Raw genomic sequence first — 14,307 nt, 5'->3', positions numbered from 1 at the left:
GACACTTTGCTGTTGCACTGTGAGAGCAGAAGACACTTTAGTGCATATTGTATGCTCCTGATTTTTTTGAGGGGGGTTCCTCTTTTGGTTCGTGTATTTTGTGTTTGTCTTTTTTAATGGTTTGAAAACAGCAGCTGTGGAGCCATATGCGGCTCTTTAGACCTTCTGTAGTGGCTCCACAAATTCATCTGTAAATATACGCTGTCTTTTACTTTCAGATGATCCGTATTTCCAAATGTACCTTGGAACAACCAGTAGTGTATTAATGGCCAGTAACGTAATGCTTATCAATCATAATTTATCACAATATTGACATAACGTTTGGTGCAAACCATATTCCTGCTTTTTAATTCTTTGTAATTTGCAGAAGAACAATTATACAGCCATAAAATAAAGCAAATTCGTTTTACAGCAGCTTCCTGAATGAAAAACTAGTCTAACTCTTGTTACCGATCCTCAAAATGCGTAAAAAAATCCTTGAAAGCTACTAAATTAATAACTTCCCATCATGTCAATCAGGACTGAATCCAGTTTTGCCCATAAAGCAGAAACAATATTGACCCTGAAAGTGTGGTTGTATCACAGGTGCGCTAAGTTAATTATTTAATCTATAATCCTACCAGTCAGGATATTTTCCTCCCTCCTCCATCGATTCATATTGTATTTTCCAATCTTTCTACCGAGAAGTCCTCAGACTCGGAGAGCTCTTTGATCGCCACGGTAAACCCGGTTTACCCCTCTTAACAGTTTTCCCAGTTATTATAGCATATTTAAAAAGTAATGATGTTTTTAAAATTGCAAACACACTTCAGAAATAAGTCGGACCGCCTCTTCAAGTACTAAAGAAGTCAAACATGAAAACACAGGTAGCGCAGTGTTTTCTTAATCTTTTCATTTCCAACTGTTTGACCTGTGAGCTACTTTCCTTGTTTGGTATCTTTAATAGTGCGGCTGTGGGGTTTTTTTTTTTCCTTTTTGGATGTTTTTTGAAGAAGACCCCGTGAATCCCTGACCGAGTCGCTCTGTATGTGAGCCGCACGGCGCGCTACCTGAGAGGCAAAAGATTTAACTGACATTTTCAAATAGGTTCAATGAATAGGTTCATTGGGAACTTTAATTACATTCGCTCTTTAAGCGAGAGCGGCGTCGGCAATGGAAGTGGATCTTGACAAGCCAATGTGCTCTTATGACACCCCACCCACAAAGCATGGCTATATTCCTGATTGCCCCTCTATCTACAGGCGGTATGGGCACAACACTGAAATCACTAATGCTTAATTAGCAGATTAGTAGATCCAATTAGCAGATCTCCTCTCGTCTCGAGCCCAGCTTCCGTCAACACGTCCCTATGAAAATGAGATACTCCACATTCCCACGTCAGGTGGATGTTTTTTACCCCTTCCAAAATGACCACTCTTGATTGACTGCGGCGTACTTTGTTTAGCCCCGTGGACACCTCGGCTTGAAGCCCGTTCACCATTAATCATTTATATTTCAGGCGCATTTCAAAGTGGGAAGGAGCCGCGTCGGAAGATAAGCCCGAGCAGCAGTGGTGTAATACGAAAGCATACAATGCGGTGTTTTTCTTTTCCTTAGATCAGACAAATTATCTGAGCTAACAATGAAAAACAAAGACGTGAGGGAAGGCAGATCCACAGCTCTGATACTGAGATTTGTGAAACCATGTGAAGATTAGTGTTCCTGCACCTTTTTTTATGACTGTTTAGTAACGTCCATGTTTCTTTCTCTTCCTTCAGAGCTAACATGTGAAATGTGATAACCACACAATACTAGACATAGTAGTTGTGATCAACTGTGTTTGACAAGACAAAAATCCACAGAGGATTGAAACAAAATCTGGATTTTGATCGTTGAAACTTTCCCCAAAGTACCAGGAAGATTGTACATTTCCTGGAATCAAGGTGTAGATTTAGCTCTTGATTAAAAGTTCTTTTGAATGGTTCTAAACCTTTGTGGAGTTTTGATCTGATCATACACTATCTGATTTGATGACTTCTTGTATGAATTTTAACGGAGATATTTTTAAACTCCACACATCATTATTGTTACTTTGCTTAAATTGAGGAATTTATCCTGTGTGGTCAGTTTTGATCCCTGTTTCCAGTTTAACTTGAAACGCATCAAAAACAAGCTCAGCCCCCTTCAGTTTACATTAAATCCATGGCTTATGTGGCTCATATATTGTTTTGTGAATTTTCTTTTCACATGCGTTGTACTAAAGATATAGTGCATTTATACAGTGTTTGTTGATCATGTGGTAACAGCTGTTTAAGAACCCAGTGATATTTAATCTTTGCTTTCAGAGATGTTGCCATTTGCAATTGAAGTAATAAAAAGAAGAAGCCATTTACCTTTATTAACTTTCTAAAACTTCTATGAGGCCTCCCATCTAAAAGGTCCCAGGGTAAGCAGGTTGACCTCTGTACGGTGAACACAAATGTAGGTTTTCTATATCTCTGGTTTACAAAAAATTGTGAAGCTTTTAACGGTGTGTATGTTCATATTCATTACCTTCTGGTTATGGTTAAAGGATGAAAGTAGAGAAAAGGATCGGACAGACAGACCGACTATGGGGAGGGATTCAAACTGTGGTTCAGGTAGGGGGCAGTTCTCTGGTATAAATCGGAATCACTTTGAGATTATGAGCGAGAAGATGATGGACGGGGCCTCTTCAGTGATATTAGCACTTACTTCAACTTTGTTTTTCCTTTTGTTTGGGTAATTAATACCAAGAGCTGCAGCTAAAGGACACAAATTGCCACCGTTTCCAGTTTGATGTGGATCTCCGATGCTTTTTATTCATGACAGAGGCAACTTTTCAGAGAAGGCAATAACAGTAATTGTCTGGAGTGGGCACTTCTTTGATTGCTAAAACAATGACCCATGCAATTTGAAGTTTTATTCGGCCTGTAAGATAAGCTCACAAATATACTGTATTTCACTCGGTGACAGTAATTGCTCATAAGTGATACTCAGCTGATGTGACGTCCAAATTGCTTTATATGTTATGACTGCGACTGAGTGCTTCTGGAAATTGACGACACGTCCAGACAGTACAAACAGAACTCATTTAAAAGAGGCAGAGAAGAAACCTGCACCATTTTTATGCTTTTTGGTTGTATTTAGACAGAAACTGTTTTGGTTTTGTTTACTTTTATTCTACAACCTACTTGTGAAGCTGCAATAGAGTAAGTAACTATTAAAATAGTGTTTTAGTGCAGTTTGTGTATAAGACCACAGTAATTATCTTTGGATTGTTTCTTGTTTGTTTCAATTAAAGGTGCTGTAGGCAGGATTCGGCATCTCCGCCATCTTGCTTAGATTTACCTAAACAAGATGGCGATTTGACCCATCTAAGATGGCGATTTGACCCATCTAAGATGGCGATTTGAAACCCAGCACAGCCAATCCTGTCCTGTTTTCTCTGACATCACGCCCTTACGCAAGTTAAGCCCCTCCCACAAGAACGTGCGACGAACGCCCCTCGACCAATCACGGTTAGAGCCTCATGGGCTCTTCTGATTGGTCAAAGATACCTGGAGCTGTCGAGATTCCTTTTCACCTCAGAACAGAGACAGATGGAAACGCTGTGCCCTCGCGGTAGTGCAATTATGCTACACTCGTAAAGGCTTATCAATGGATACTCTAACATTTAATCCAAAGAAAACACAGAAAAATTAGCATTGACTAGCAAAATCCTGCCTACAGCACCTTTAACTTAAAGAAAGTGTTTAAAATGTAGAGCACAAGTTAAAGTTAAGTTTCATTTACATTTTTAGGCTTATATTTCCATGTGTGTTTGTGTTTTACATGAGTGCACAAACAAACACATACGTGTGCACAAACACACACAAGTATATGCATGTGTGCGTGGATGTGTGCACGTGTATATACATATATATATATATATATATATATATATATATATATATATATATATATATATATATATATATATACACACACACATATGCATGCACACATATATTACAAAAGTTTAATATATGACCAACTCTTTCCTGCCTTCCCATCCTTTGTGAAGCACTTTGAGTTGCATAATTACAAGAGCAATATAAAAAAGTATATTTAGTACCTATTAAACCTGTGTTGCACAGTACTTTATATTAATCAACAGATCTATGTAACAATCCAATTTTAAAAAAATAGCAGAAATTAAAATATATTAATGATGTGAACATAAAAGTCATAATACGATCAGCATCAGTAATTAGGTTTTACTTTTAAAACTGTTATCAATTGAAAAGAAATCTTTTCTGGATTAAAATGATAGAAATCAAGAACTTTTATTGATTTCAGATTGAAGCTCTTTTCTGTGTAGCTTCCCTAATAAAAGCCAAAGACAAGCCATACAAGCTTCACTGTCAGGACGTCCAATTAGTTTTCACATTTATTGGCCCTTTGTCTAAAATGATAGTGTGAGTGACATCAAATAGGAGTCTTAATATAAGGTTTTTGTTTGCATGAGAGCCTATATGCAGAGAACAGTCTGCTGTTTGTTTGTGTTCGCCATGGAGGAATCGGATGGAGTGCTTAGACTGAATAAATGCGAAATGAAATGTGACACCAAGAAGATAGACACGTTTTTTCAAAGACATTGTCAAATATGGGAGATATGGAGGAGAGCATTTAGTCAAAGCTGTGAGTAAAAAAGAAGAGAGAACCTAATAAAAGGTTCAACACAGAAAGTACTATAAAGTTAACAAACTAAAGTTGTGGGGAGCCACATTAGAAAACGTCTCCCAGCACAGTTATAGGATCACCTTAGCTTAAGGCTGAGTTGATTCAGCTCCTTTAATGATACCTTGAAAAGGAACACAATCATTCCTCATGCTGTCTGACCAAGTGAGTATTATGCATCTTATACATTAATCTATCAGCATAATATCCTCCCTGTATTTTGCGCAAACAGAACACACACTCTATATTTTTGTAGGTAAACACGCTCAATCAATAGTATGTGTTACTTTGCTGACGCCATCTTCAGTGTGTCCCATTAGTGGATACATGTAATTTCATGTCTGCACCTATTTTTATACCCTCACAAAAAAAAAAACGTTATTAGATTAGGCCCTTGGGTGCTTTAATGCAAGGGCGTGTGAGTTTGAGTCACTTTGAAAGCCTCTTCTCTCCTTTCCCCACTGAAATTAATTAAAACCAGGAAAGTTTGGTGCAGACAATCAGGAATCCGCTATCACCCTGGCCACCTCCACCACCCACCCTGACCGGACCGCGCAGAACGCTCTATCGCCTCCACCCCCCAAAGCCAAAGTCCACATTAACATCGTAATAGGAAAGTGTGTTAAAGCACAGCTCTCGCGGCCTGACAAGAGCGAATTGGATGTCAGAAGGATTCCTGCTCGGTTTAATTGAATCTGCCCAGCACTAAAAAAGAAAATCTGAAGTCAAAATAACCTATTAGATCTATCAGGTAATGTTTTGTTGAGTTTGACAGGTAGCACTGAACTGCCCTCCCCCTACTCCTGACTCCATTCCTGCAGGTGTGTGAGGGGCTGGATGGTAGCTGGTGTTATCCACGATGTTTCTCTCTTTCTGTTTCTGTTATTCGTTAATCAATTGTGGCCGGCTCGCTCAGCTTTCTGGAGCTCGCTCAGCAAATCCTCTGTGTAGAACTGGGCTGGAGAAGTATGTGGAGGGGGTTTTAGTGAGTTACTGCAGCTAATGGATGGCGGGGGCTGAAGGTCTGCGCCCCACGTGAAGAGATTACTAAGAACAGGCTGCTTTTCCAGGTGCTGGCTTCACTATTTCTCTATTTTAGCCGTATTTTTTTTGTGTTACAGATGGGAAATGTCCATTAGTTTGGTAGAAAGGATAAAGTGCATTTGAGATTTCGGTCCAAATACTGAAATGTATCAATGAGCAGTGCATCTTGCAGTGATTAATACTACATCATTAACACAAATGCATGAGGCAAATTTCATATACGATCTAATATTTGACAGGGTTTGCTTAGAAGTAAGTGTAAATATGTTCTTTAGGGGCATTTCATGCCATCTGACATCAGTTTAACTGATTAAAACTCTCATCTGGATAAACTAATGATCCCACTGCAGTTACTCTTCCATAATAACTTAATCTCTGTCACCATCGTGGGGTTGCTGGAGAAAATCCCAGCTGACTCTGGGTGAAGGCAGGGTACATTCTGACAGGTTACCAGTCCGTAACACGACAAACACAGAGACGGATCACTGACATTCATTCATATGATCAGATATAGGACACCAACTCATCCAGCATGCATGTCTTTGGACTTCAGTAGAACCAGCGATACATATTTTTCATTGGTTCAGTCTACAATCTTTTAAAATATTGCAGCATTTAAGAATTTAAAAACAGAAGGGTTGAATAAATAATCTACGAAACTTTTATCTCCGTATTTTTTTTTTCTTTTTTTCATTTTTTGTCCTCTGTGGTATCAGCATTGCATATTTCGTTTTGCTGTGTGTCATGATCCCTCTGTTTTCCTCTCCAATCACCCTCTGCGCTAACTCTCCGTCCTGTGAAGGACCAATCAGGTCCACAAACGCACACATTAACTCTACGTTGTCATGGATGCCTACACCTGATCAATAGCTTTCACACAGCATTACAATCAAGACCTTCAGGGGGGCCTGTTGTTTGCTTCTTTCTTACAGCTCACAAAACATGATCCGCTCTTCACACCCTGTTGATACACTGTGAATATTTCTGATGTGCAAAACTTTTCCATTATGATTTTTTTTCCCTCATCAATGACGCACAAACACCGTCAGAAAGCTTCTCAAGAAAAGGTAAAATATAGCGCAATTTCTCCCACTCTGGCAGGATGCTAATTCTTAATCAATTCTTGATTGCAATCCAAACCGTTATTGTTGCAGCAATTTTATGGCATAGTTATTAAAATGTCAGCAAGACACTAAGGAGCCAAGCTGAACTCCAGGAGAAAAAAAAAAAAAAACTTGTTATGACTTGTGGGAGGAAACAATCAAAATATCACAAATTGCACAGTGTAATATATGATGTGTGTCATTTTGGATTAGAAGCGTTGGGATGAAACAAAAAAAAGCACAATGCGTTGATTCAATATTATGATAAAAACTGTGAAATATAAAGCTCAATATTTAAAAAGTCAGACTTGAGGATGCACACATTAAACAGTCATTTTAGAAAGTTGCAGACAATGGATTGAAAACAAGTTGTTAACTGAGAATGTGACGGTTAAATCAAATATGACAGAGTTACACGATGCAATTTGACAGAATGAAAAGAGGGATATCCCTCCCTCTGGGCCATACGTCCCGCTTTTTTCAGTATTTTTGCCCTGGAAAACAATAATCTGTCTATTGTAACAATGAGATAAGTTTTGCTTGTGCACGATTTCTAGAAATTGAGAGAATTTTGAACCTGCTCAACAGCTCTACCTTGTATGATGCATAACATTCTGGTGTTTTGTTTTTTTTTTTGCTCCCTCTCTTTTGCATCGAAGCATTGTTAGATGAACATGAGGGAAAAAAAGAAACTTAGTCTTTTTAAATATGATCGTGTATGTTAAACTTTAGAAATACGCATTTTAGAAATGAAAAAGCAAGGTGTCCAGATGAGTTATGGTCATTGAGCGTGTATTTAAAATCACTCCTCTAGGAAATGTCTTTAAGTGTGCAATGTTACTTTTGGATTATAACATTTAAGACTGCAGTTGTAATTATGTGATAATGAGATGTGACACAAATTTTCAGTGGAGAATTGAAGTAGTTTTTTTGTAAACACTTATCAAAAAGTGATACACAAAACAATACCGAGCTGTCTAAGTAGCCACTAGTTGCATCTATAGAAACAGTTTCAGCGTGTTTTCGAGGGAGGCTTGCTGTATTGTTCAGGGGCGAGAAGGATCAGGAATGCGGAGGTGTGAAGTATTCCCCTTTTAGAATGGTAATAAGAGAGCATAACAGGCTGTCCAGACAACTGTGTGAACTTACTTGAATGTGTAAATAAGATGAGGATGCATTTGCATTGAAACTATTTATCCGAGAGAGTCCTGGTCCCCCTACTTCACAAAAGAGGCCAAACTGATGTTAATGCAGGTTAGACTGCTCAGCAGCGAGAAGCTCAGGAAGATGCAGAGAAGCAGTGTTCTGTCTACGCAGTGCAGACTGGACATTATCAGGAACTACTGAGTCCGGAAAGAACTGTCAGACAGAATGCGCCAGCTCCAGTCCATTTAAATCGATTTAAATTCCTACATATCCGGTGGGATTACATTTCTTCTAATTCTGTGTATGGTGTGTACGGTGATTACATTGAGGTCTTCATAAATCTTGTGACAGAAATGTGCAGCGAGTCGGTGTGGCGCAGTGAGTTGACTTGACGTTCATTGAATTGGCATTGCTGTGAGCTTCTACTACTAAATATACATCATGATAACCTGTATTGCTCCCACCTGTTACACTTAATCATTTCATTAATGACTGTGCGTGACGCCTTATTTTCTCATTTCAGTAAATCAGCCGTATTTTTGTACTTTTTGATAAATGTCTTCAGTTTTGAGAGGTTCTAGTAATCGGTGGCCTTGAAGTTTGTGATGTGAGTTTGGCGTTTGGAAGAATTTCAAACTAGATTTTAGTTACAAAAGTGAAAGAAACAGCTTGTAGCTTCAGTTGTTTGTAACAAAACAGACAGTGACCTTGCCAACGCCCGTATCGATGAGGAAGATTGTCACAAAAATCATCCAGTTTCAACCAAGACAGACATGAACTCGCTGTACAGTAATTTAACCAACAAGTCTTTATAATAAGAACAACAGAGCAAGCAAAAAAAACAAACCAAAACGATTTAAATAATACAAGATAAAGAAATATTATGTGCTTTTAAGCAAGGATCTTAAACTCTGGGATGCTGCTCAGTCGCTGTCCACTGCTGAACATAGAGTGGTTCCAGTGTTGTGTAATGAGCACATTTCAGGCTGTGAACCGTTAACATTTCTACACCAAACAAACCTCATAAGCATCATCGTTGCTGTTTTTACAGTCAGACGTCCCTGCAGGGAACCAGCGGCTGATTGTTTGTCTCAGGATTCTTCACTGCACTGTTCGCTATATTCACAGAGTATGCCTCCTGTTTTTGTTTTTTGTTTTTTTTCTTGCAGATTCACGGGCTGGAGAAGGAGCGCCCAGAACGGTGGACCATGCAGTCATCGGAGGAGTGGTGGCCGTGGTCGTATTCGCCATGCTCTGTCTACTCATCGTCTTGGGGCGCTACTTTGCGAGACACAAAGGTAAGAGGCCTTGGAATTACACATTCGAAGCCATTAGAAAAACATTTACCCTTGCACTGACTAACACCGCATAAAAGGGGGGCTATTATGTAAAGCATGTTTAATTAGACCACTTATGAGAACAATGGAGAGCTACGGAGGAGCGAGTTAGATCATCTCTTGATGCTTTGCAGGTGATTCAGGCTGTTAGCCTCAATGAAAATATGGACAGGAGCTTAGCAACATTCACCACGCATCAAGTTACGAAGCTAAACAGACTGCAATAGACACTGTAAAATATTATCTTTATTATTATGGAAATATAGTCATTAAAACCTGAAACAAAGTGTTATTGCCTCAATTTTGTTATATTTGTGTAGTAATACACATATATATACAAGTTGTTACTCTATGTGGTGTCACTATGCATTGCTTTTATGCATAGGTTTCCTGTAAATTCCATTTTTATGTGATTTTCCCCTTCAGTACATTGTGTACCAGCGAGCTGTACTGATGATCAACTTTAGCCTTTTCACTTTATTTGGGTAAAAACTTCTCATTACATCATTGGATGGATGCAATCCAAATGATGGAGAGACAGTTATTAAGGCTACGGGTTACTGATGATGAGTAAAATTACATTTTTCATGCGGCCCTGCTGAATCGCATTACAAATCTCGCATGCCGCCCTCATAACACAGAAATAATTATAATCTATAATAAATTTCACACTTTGATATTTCTTGCGCAGGAGGAAATGGAAGTGGGTACATTAACGAAAGAGGAAGTGCTGTAAATGAGACAAATTAAAGGTGCAGAACAAAAGGTTTCATTATTTTTATTATTACACTGCACTCACAGTTTTCCCTTTAGATGTGAGCCCAGAAGCTGAAATTCACTGTATGCATGTGAGTTATCTACCTATGAATCTCAGTGGTGGAAGGTTGAAAAAAAAAAAAAAAAAAAAAAAAACATCCTCCATATTAAATTAGAGCAGGTTTCCTGCACCTCAAGTAGTTGAGTGGGGCATAGTTGACCCACACAGTTTAAAGCGCCTCACCTTCTCAAGCAGTTAAAACTGGATTTTGTATCGCGGCTGCCTGTCAACAGCTGCTTGGACCCGCTGATAGATTTCTGCTGCGCTCCCATCAAGCCCCGTGGCTTCGATCCTTTCTCCCGTCCGTGTCCTGTCTCGTCCAAATCAGCCAAGTAGTTTAGTAAACAAAAGCACCCCGTGTCCAGCTGACTGACTCCTACATGATTTATTAACTCTGAGTGCCTGCCACATGGCCATGTGGTGCAGCCGCACCGCCGGGCTGCCAAGTTCCGCTAGACAGATTTTAAAGGGCAATTTTGGTTTATTACGACTTGGGTTTAGTTTTGTAGTTTTCAGCCACGGTTGGCAACAATAACACTGCAGGCGATGATGTGATACTGAGATCTGACAGCGCGACAACACAGGAAACAAAAGCAGACCAGAAAAGAGGCATGGATACACACTTTGGTTCGTCTGAATGTTTGAAAGAAGATAATTAAAAAAAAAAAAAAAAAACTCAGACCATCCAGTCACATGTTGGTTTTTATAATATATACATGTAATATATTCAGGGTGTGATTTTGTAGAAAGGATAATAATATAGATTCTCCCGTAGATCTAGTTGTCACATATCTTTTTTTTTTTAATTTGCATGCAAAGCCACGACTAAGCAGACAATTGACACATTTTAAAACTGTCAACAAAAAAGCTGAAAAACAGGAACAAACTTGTTAAAAGAATAGGTTAAATGTAATAAAAGGTTCTATTCTGAACTGTAGTTAAAAACTTCATAAGTATAGTTTTTGTTTGTGCATCAAAACCAAGTATGAAGCTTCTTTATAAAAAATATCGTTTAAAGAAAGTCTTCCAACAAAAATCTTGGAGGGCCAGGTGAGGAAATGCTTCTCATCACAGCAACGGCAGGATCTCTGCTGAAGGCTGTATGGATTTTAAACACACTTTCTCAAATGTTTTCAAAACAGACGGATTAATGAACAAAGCAAGCATAGATCACGATGTACATTGTACATTTATCTCTTGCCATAGTAGTGCATAATATCTCACTTGCACCCAACACTTTTAATACACTCTATCTGGCATATTGGTTTCAGTGGGAGATCCACATGCAATAAATGACTTCTGTAGTTCATCATTACATTTAGGACATTAGTTTTTAATCAAACAGTTTTTGAAGCATTTTGACACACTATTTCCATTTCTTTTTATCGACTATCATCAAAAAAAAAAAATATCCCACCCGGTCTGTATTTTGATGTCCCAGCAGCATATTTTACCCATGCATGACAGCTTACTTAATATGTAGCCTCTTCCCAATTTTCATAAAATCCAAACCATCAAAAATCTGTCGTTCTCTTTTTAACAACCTGTCGAATAATCCAGCTGTTCATCATTCCTCCCAAATCAGACTTCACTGGAACCAGCTTTACTACATATAAAAGCTTATGATCCAAACTGTCAAACGTGCGCTGCAATAAAGTCAAATCACCTTTCGATGGCTGCCTGTTTTCCTCCGAGGCGGCGCAACAACAGGTCTGCATTATGAAAAAAACAATAAGGTTTAAGTGAGCAATCAAAACTGATGACTGATTGTGTATATGATTGGTGTCAAACTGTTTTCTAGTTAAAGCACCTGCAGGTCACATATAAACAGTGATGACAGACTAAAGACTAATAATTACAAGTACACTGAGAGAGGGTTCCTTTCAAAAATGCGAGACTTAATCATGTTTGGAGCATGTTTAATTGCCTCTTCTCTCTTTAATGACTCAACATAGCTTTGAAAGTGAGTATATATTTATAACCCAGCCACAGAGCTCTCCGACTGACTAGCAATAAGGCAAAGGTGACCCAAACTGTTTGGTTCTCCTTTGTGTTTTCTGGTTAGTTTTTAAAAATGGCAACTAGAATTAGAATATTATATGAACAAGCAGATAAGCTACCAACAGACAGACAAAAGGAGTTAATAATAGAGCAGAATGTTGGAGTTGTAACCTTGACATTTTTTTTTAACTAACATCTAATATTCAGTATGAGTTTTTGTGTTACAAATTCTGAATTTTATTTTGAATATCAGAAGCACACTCTAAGGAACATGTATTCTAGGTTTGTTGTAGAGTTTGTGCGAATAGTAAGACAGTAATAAACCCTTGGATCAAATGAGACATTTTTAAATGAAGAAAAAGGTTTGGAAACTTTTCATGAAACCTGTACTGTAGATTTTTATTAAACTTATAATTACCAAAAATCAGGACGTTACAAGCAGCCGTCAGCCACTTTAACATGAAACTGTACAAGACGTGCCCAAATTTAAAAAAGAAAGAAATCTAATCAATGTGGGTATGTGTGCTTGTCTCACCTAATTAGTTAACATATCGATGTTCTATTAATTTAGTTACTATTTTTAGATATTTTAATAGATATTGTTCTATTTGGGTAATGTTTCCTGTTCCTTGGCAAGACCAATTTATTAATAGCCAATTGAATTATTTCTAGCTGTATAATATTAAGCTGATAATTTAGTAACTCAGGTTTTGCCAAAAGAAAGTAACACCTTGCTCTTTCCTTAGGTTAGGTTTACCATCTTATGTCAGACTTTATTTTTGCCTTCAGACTATTTGCTGTGGTTTCACACACTGGATTGTGTGGATATCTGTGGATTTCAATATGGGAGAACCACATTTAAATACCACACACACACTTCTAGAGAATATTAATGAATTCACTATAAGTAAATTAGTACATTAATTTGTACAAATGAAAATTCGGCACATCACATATTAGTCTTAAGTTGCTGTTTTTGCATCTCAACCAGTTTAAAATATCAACCCAAGCTTGTTTTCACTTCTCGTGATTTTCCTCCACTGTGTTGTGACACTCCAGGATACCAGGGTTATTTATTTCTATCCCCTCACATCAATTCTGCCTTTACTTTGGCCCATCCATTACTCGCTTTATCAAGAGTATTGTCAACATCACCGAACCTCCACTGTGATAGGATGTGAATAAATGTATTAAATTAGGTTTGAAGTGGCTGCCTGGTTCCCTTTTCTCTTTTTGCTGATCTTGACAAGGTTAATTTGAAGGTGTGAGCCACGCTCTTCCCCACACTCCAAGATCATTTCCTGATTTTTAGTACCGGTTAAAAAAAAAAAAAAAAAAAAAAAAAAAGGGCGGGGAGGCGTATAATCAGAATATTACAGCTCGCTGGTGTTTATGTATGTAAGTGGCCACACGGAGACGGATTTGCATAATTAGATGGTGCAAGATCGAGAAGGCACATTTTAATCTTTTGTATGGTGCGAGCAGCAGGCTATTATCCAGTCCGTGACACTGTCCCCCCCCCGATCCCCACCCCCCTCTCAGGTACCTACTTCACACACGAGGCCAAGGGAGCGGACGACGCGGCGGATGCGGACACGGCTATCATCAACGCCGAGGGCGGCCACACCAACTCCGACGAGAAGAAGGAGTACTACATCTAATCAAAACGGGATGCCCCCCCCCCCGCCTCCCCTTCACCGCGGCGTCCTCTTTGGGACGCCGGGCTGTTTTTGGGGCGGGGGGGGAACGCGGCAGGTGGGGTGGGCACTGGGGTGGCGAGTTGGATCCGGTTCACTTTTAGTGAGAGTAGACGAGAGAAGGTGGGGGTGGGGCGGGGGCAAAGAAAAGCCTGGTTTTCAGCCGTTGTTTAGTCTAGTCTGCAGATGTAGATGGAATGTTTTGTGTGTATAAAGAACAAAAAAATATCAAAAAAAAACTAAAAAGGACAAAAAGTGGGTGGGGGGGGAGTTTCGGTGAATGGAGAAAAACAAGGTGGGTGGGAGGTGAGGGTGTCGGGGGGATGGAGGGGGGGGGGGTGGGAGGGTGCGCCAGACGTTGCCAGAAATCACTGTAGAGAGCTTCACCATTCAACACCTCCCTAACTGCTGGTACGAATTTTATTTAGTTCAACCATTTGCAG

General features: G+C 39.0%; 1 protein-coding gene across 5 annotated transcripts in view; it reads left to right on the top strand.

Annotated features, from left to right (window-relative positions):
• Positions 1-13,860, top strand: part of cadm1a (cell adhesion molecule 1a) — a 396,714-nt gene extending 382,854 nt beyond the window's left edge. For 2 of the 5 annotated variants that reach the window (XM_030100926.1, XM_030100925.1), the window contains 2 exons: positions 9,182-9,310; positions 13,710-13,860. In XM_030100926.1, the coding sequence (XP_029956786.1) occupies positions 9,182-9,310; positions 13,710-13,828 (248 nt within the window). In that variant the 3' untranslated portion in view covers positions 13,829-13,860. The remainder of the gene's footprint in view (positions 1-9,181; positions 9,311-13,709) is intronic. The other 3 variants (XM_030100928.1, XM_030100929.1, XM_030100927.1) reach the window with 2 other exon arrangements.
• Positions 13,861-14,307: the final 447 nt, after the last annotated feature.

Source organism: Salarias fasciatus, chromosome 10 (assembly GCF_902148845.1).
Source record: "Salarias fasciatus chromosome 10, fSalaFa1.1, whole genome shotgun sequence".
NCBI classification, from domain to species: domain Eukaryota; kingdom Metazoa; phylum Chordata; class Actinopteri; order Blenniiformes; family Blenniidae; genus Salarias; species Salarias fasciatus.
This window is presented reverse-complemented; position numbering and strand designations above follow the sequence as displayed.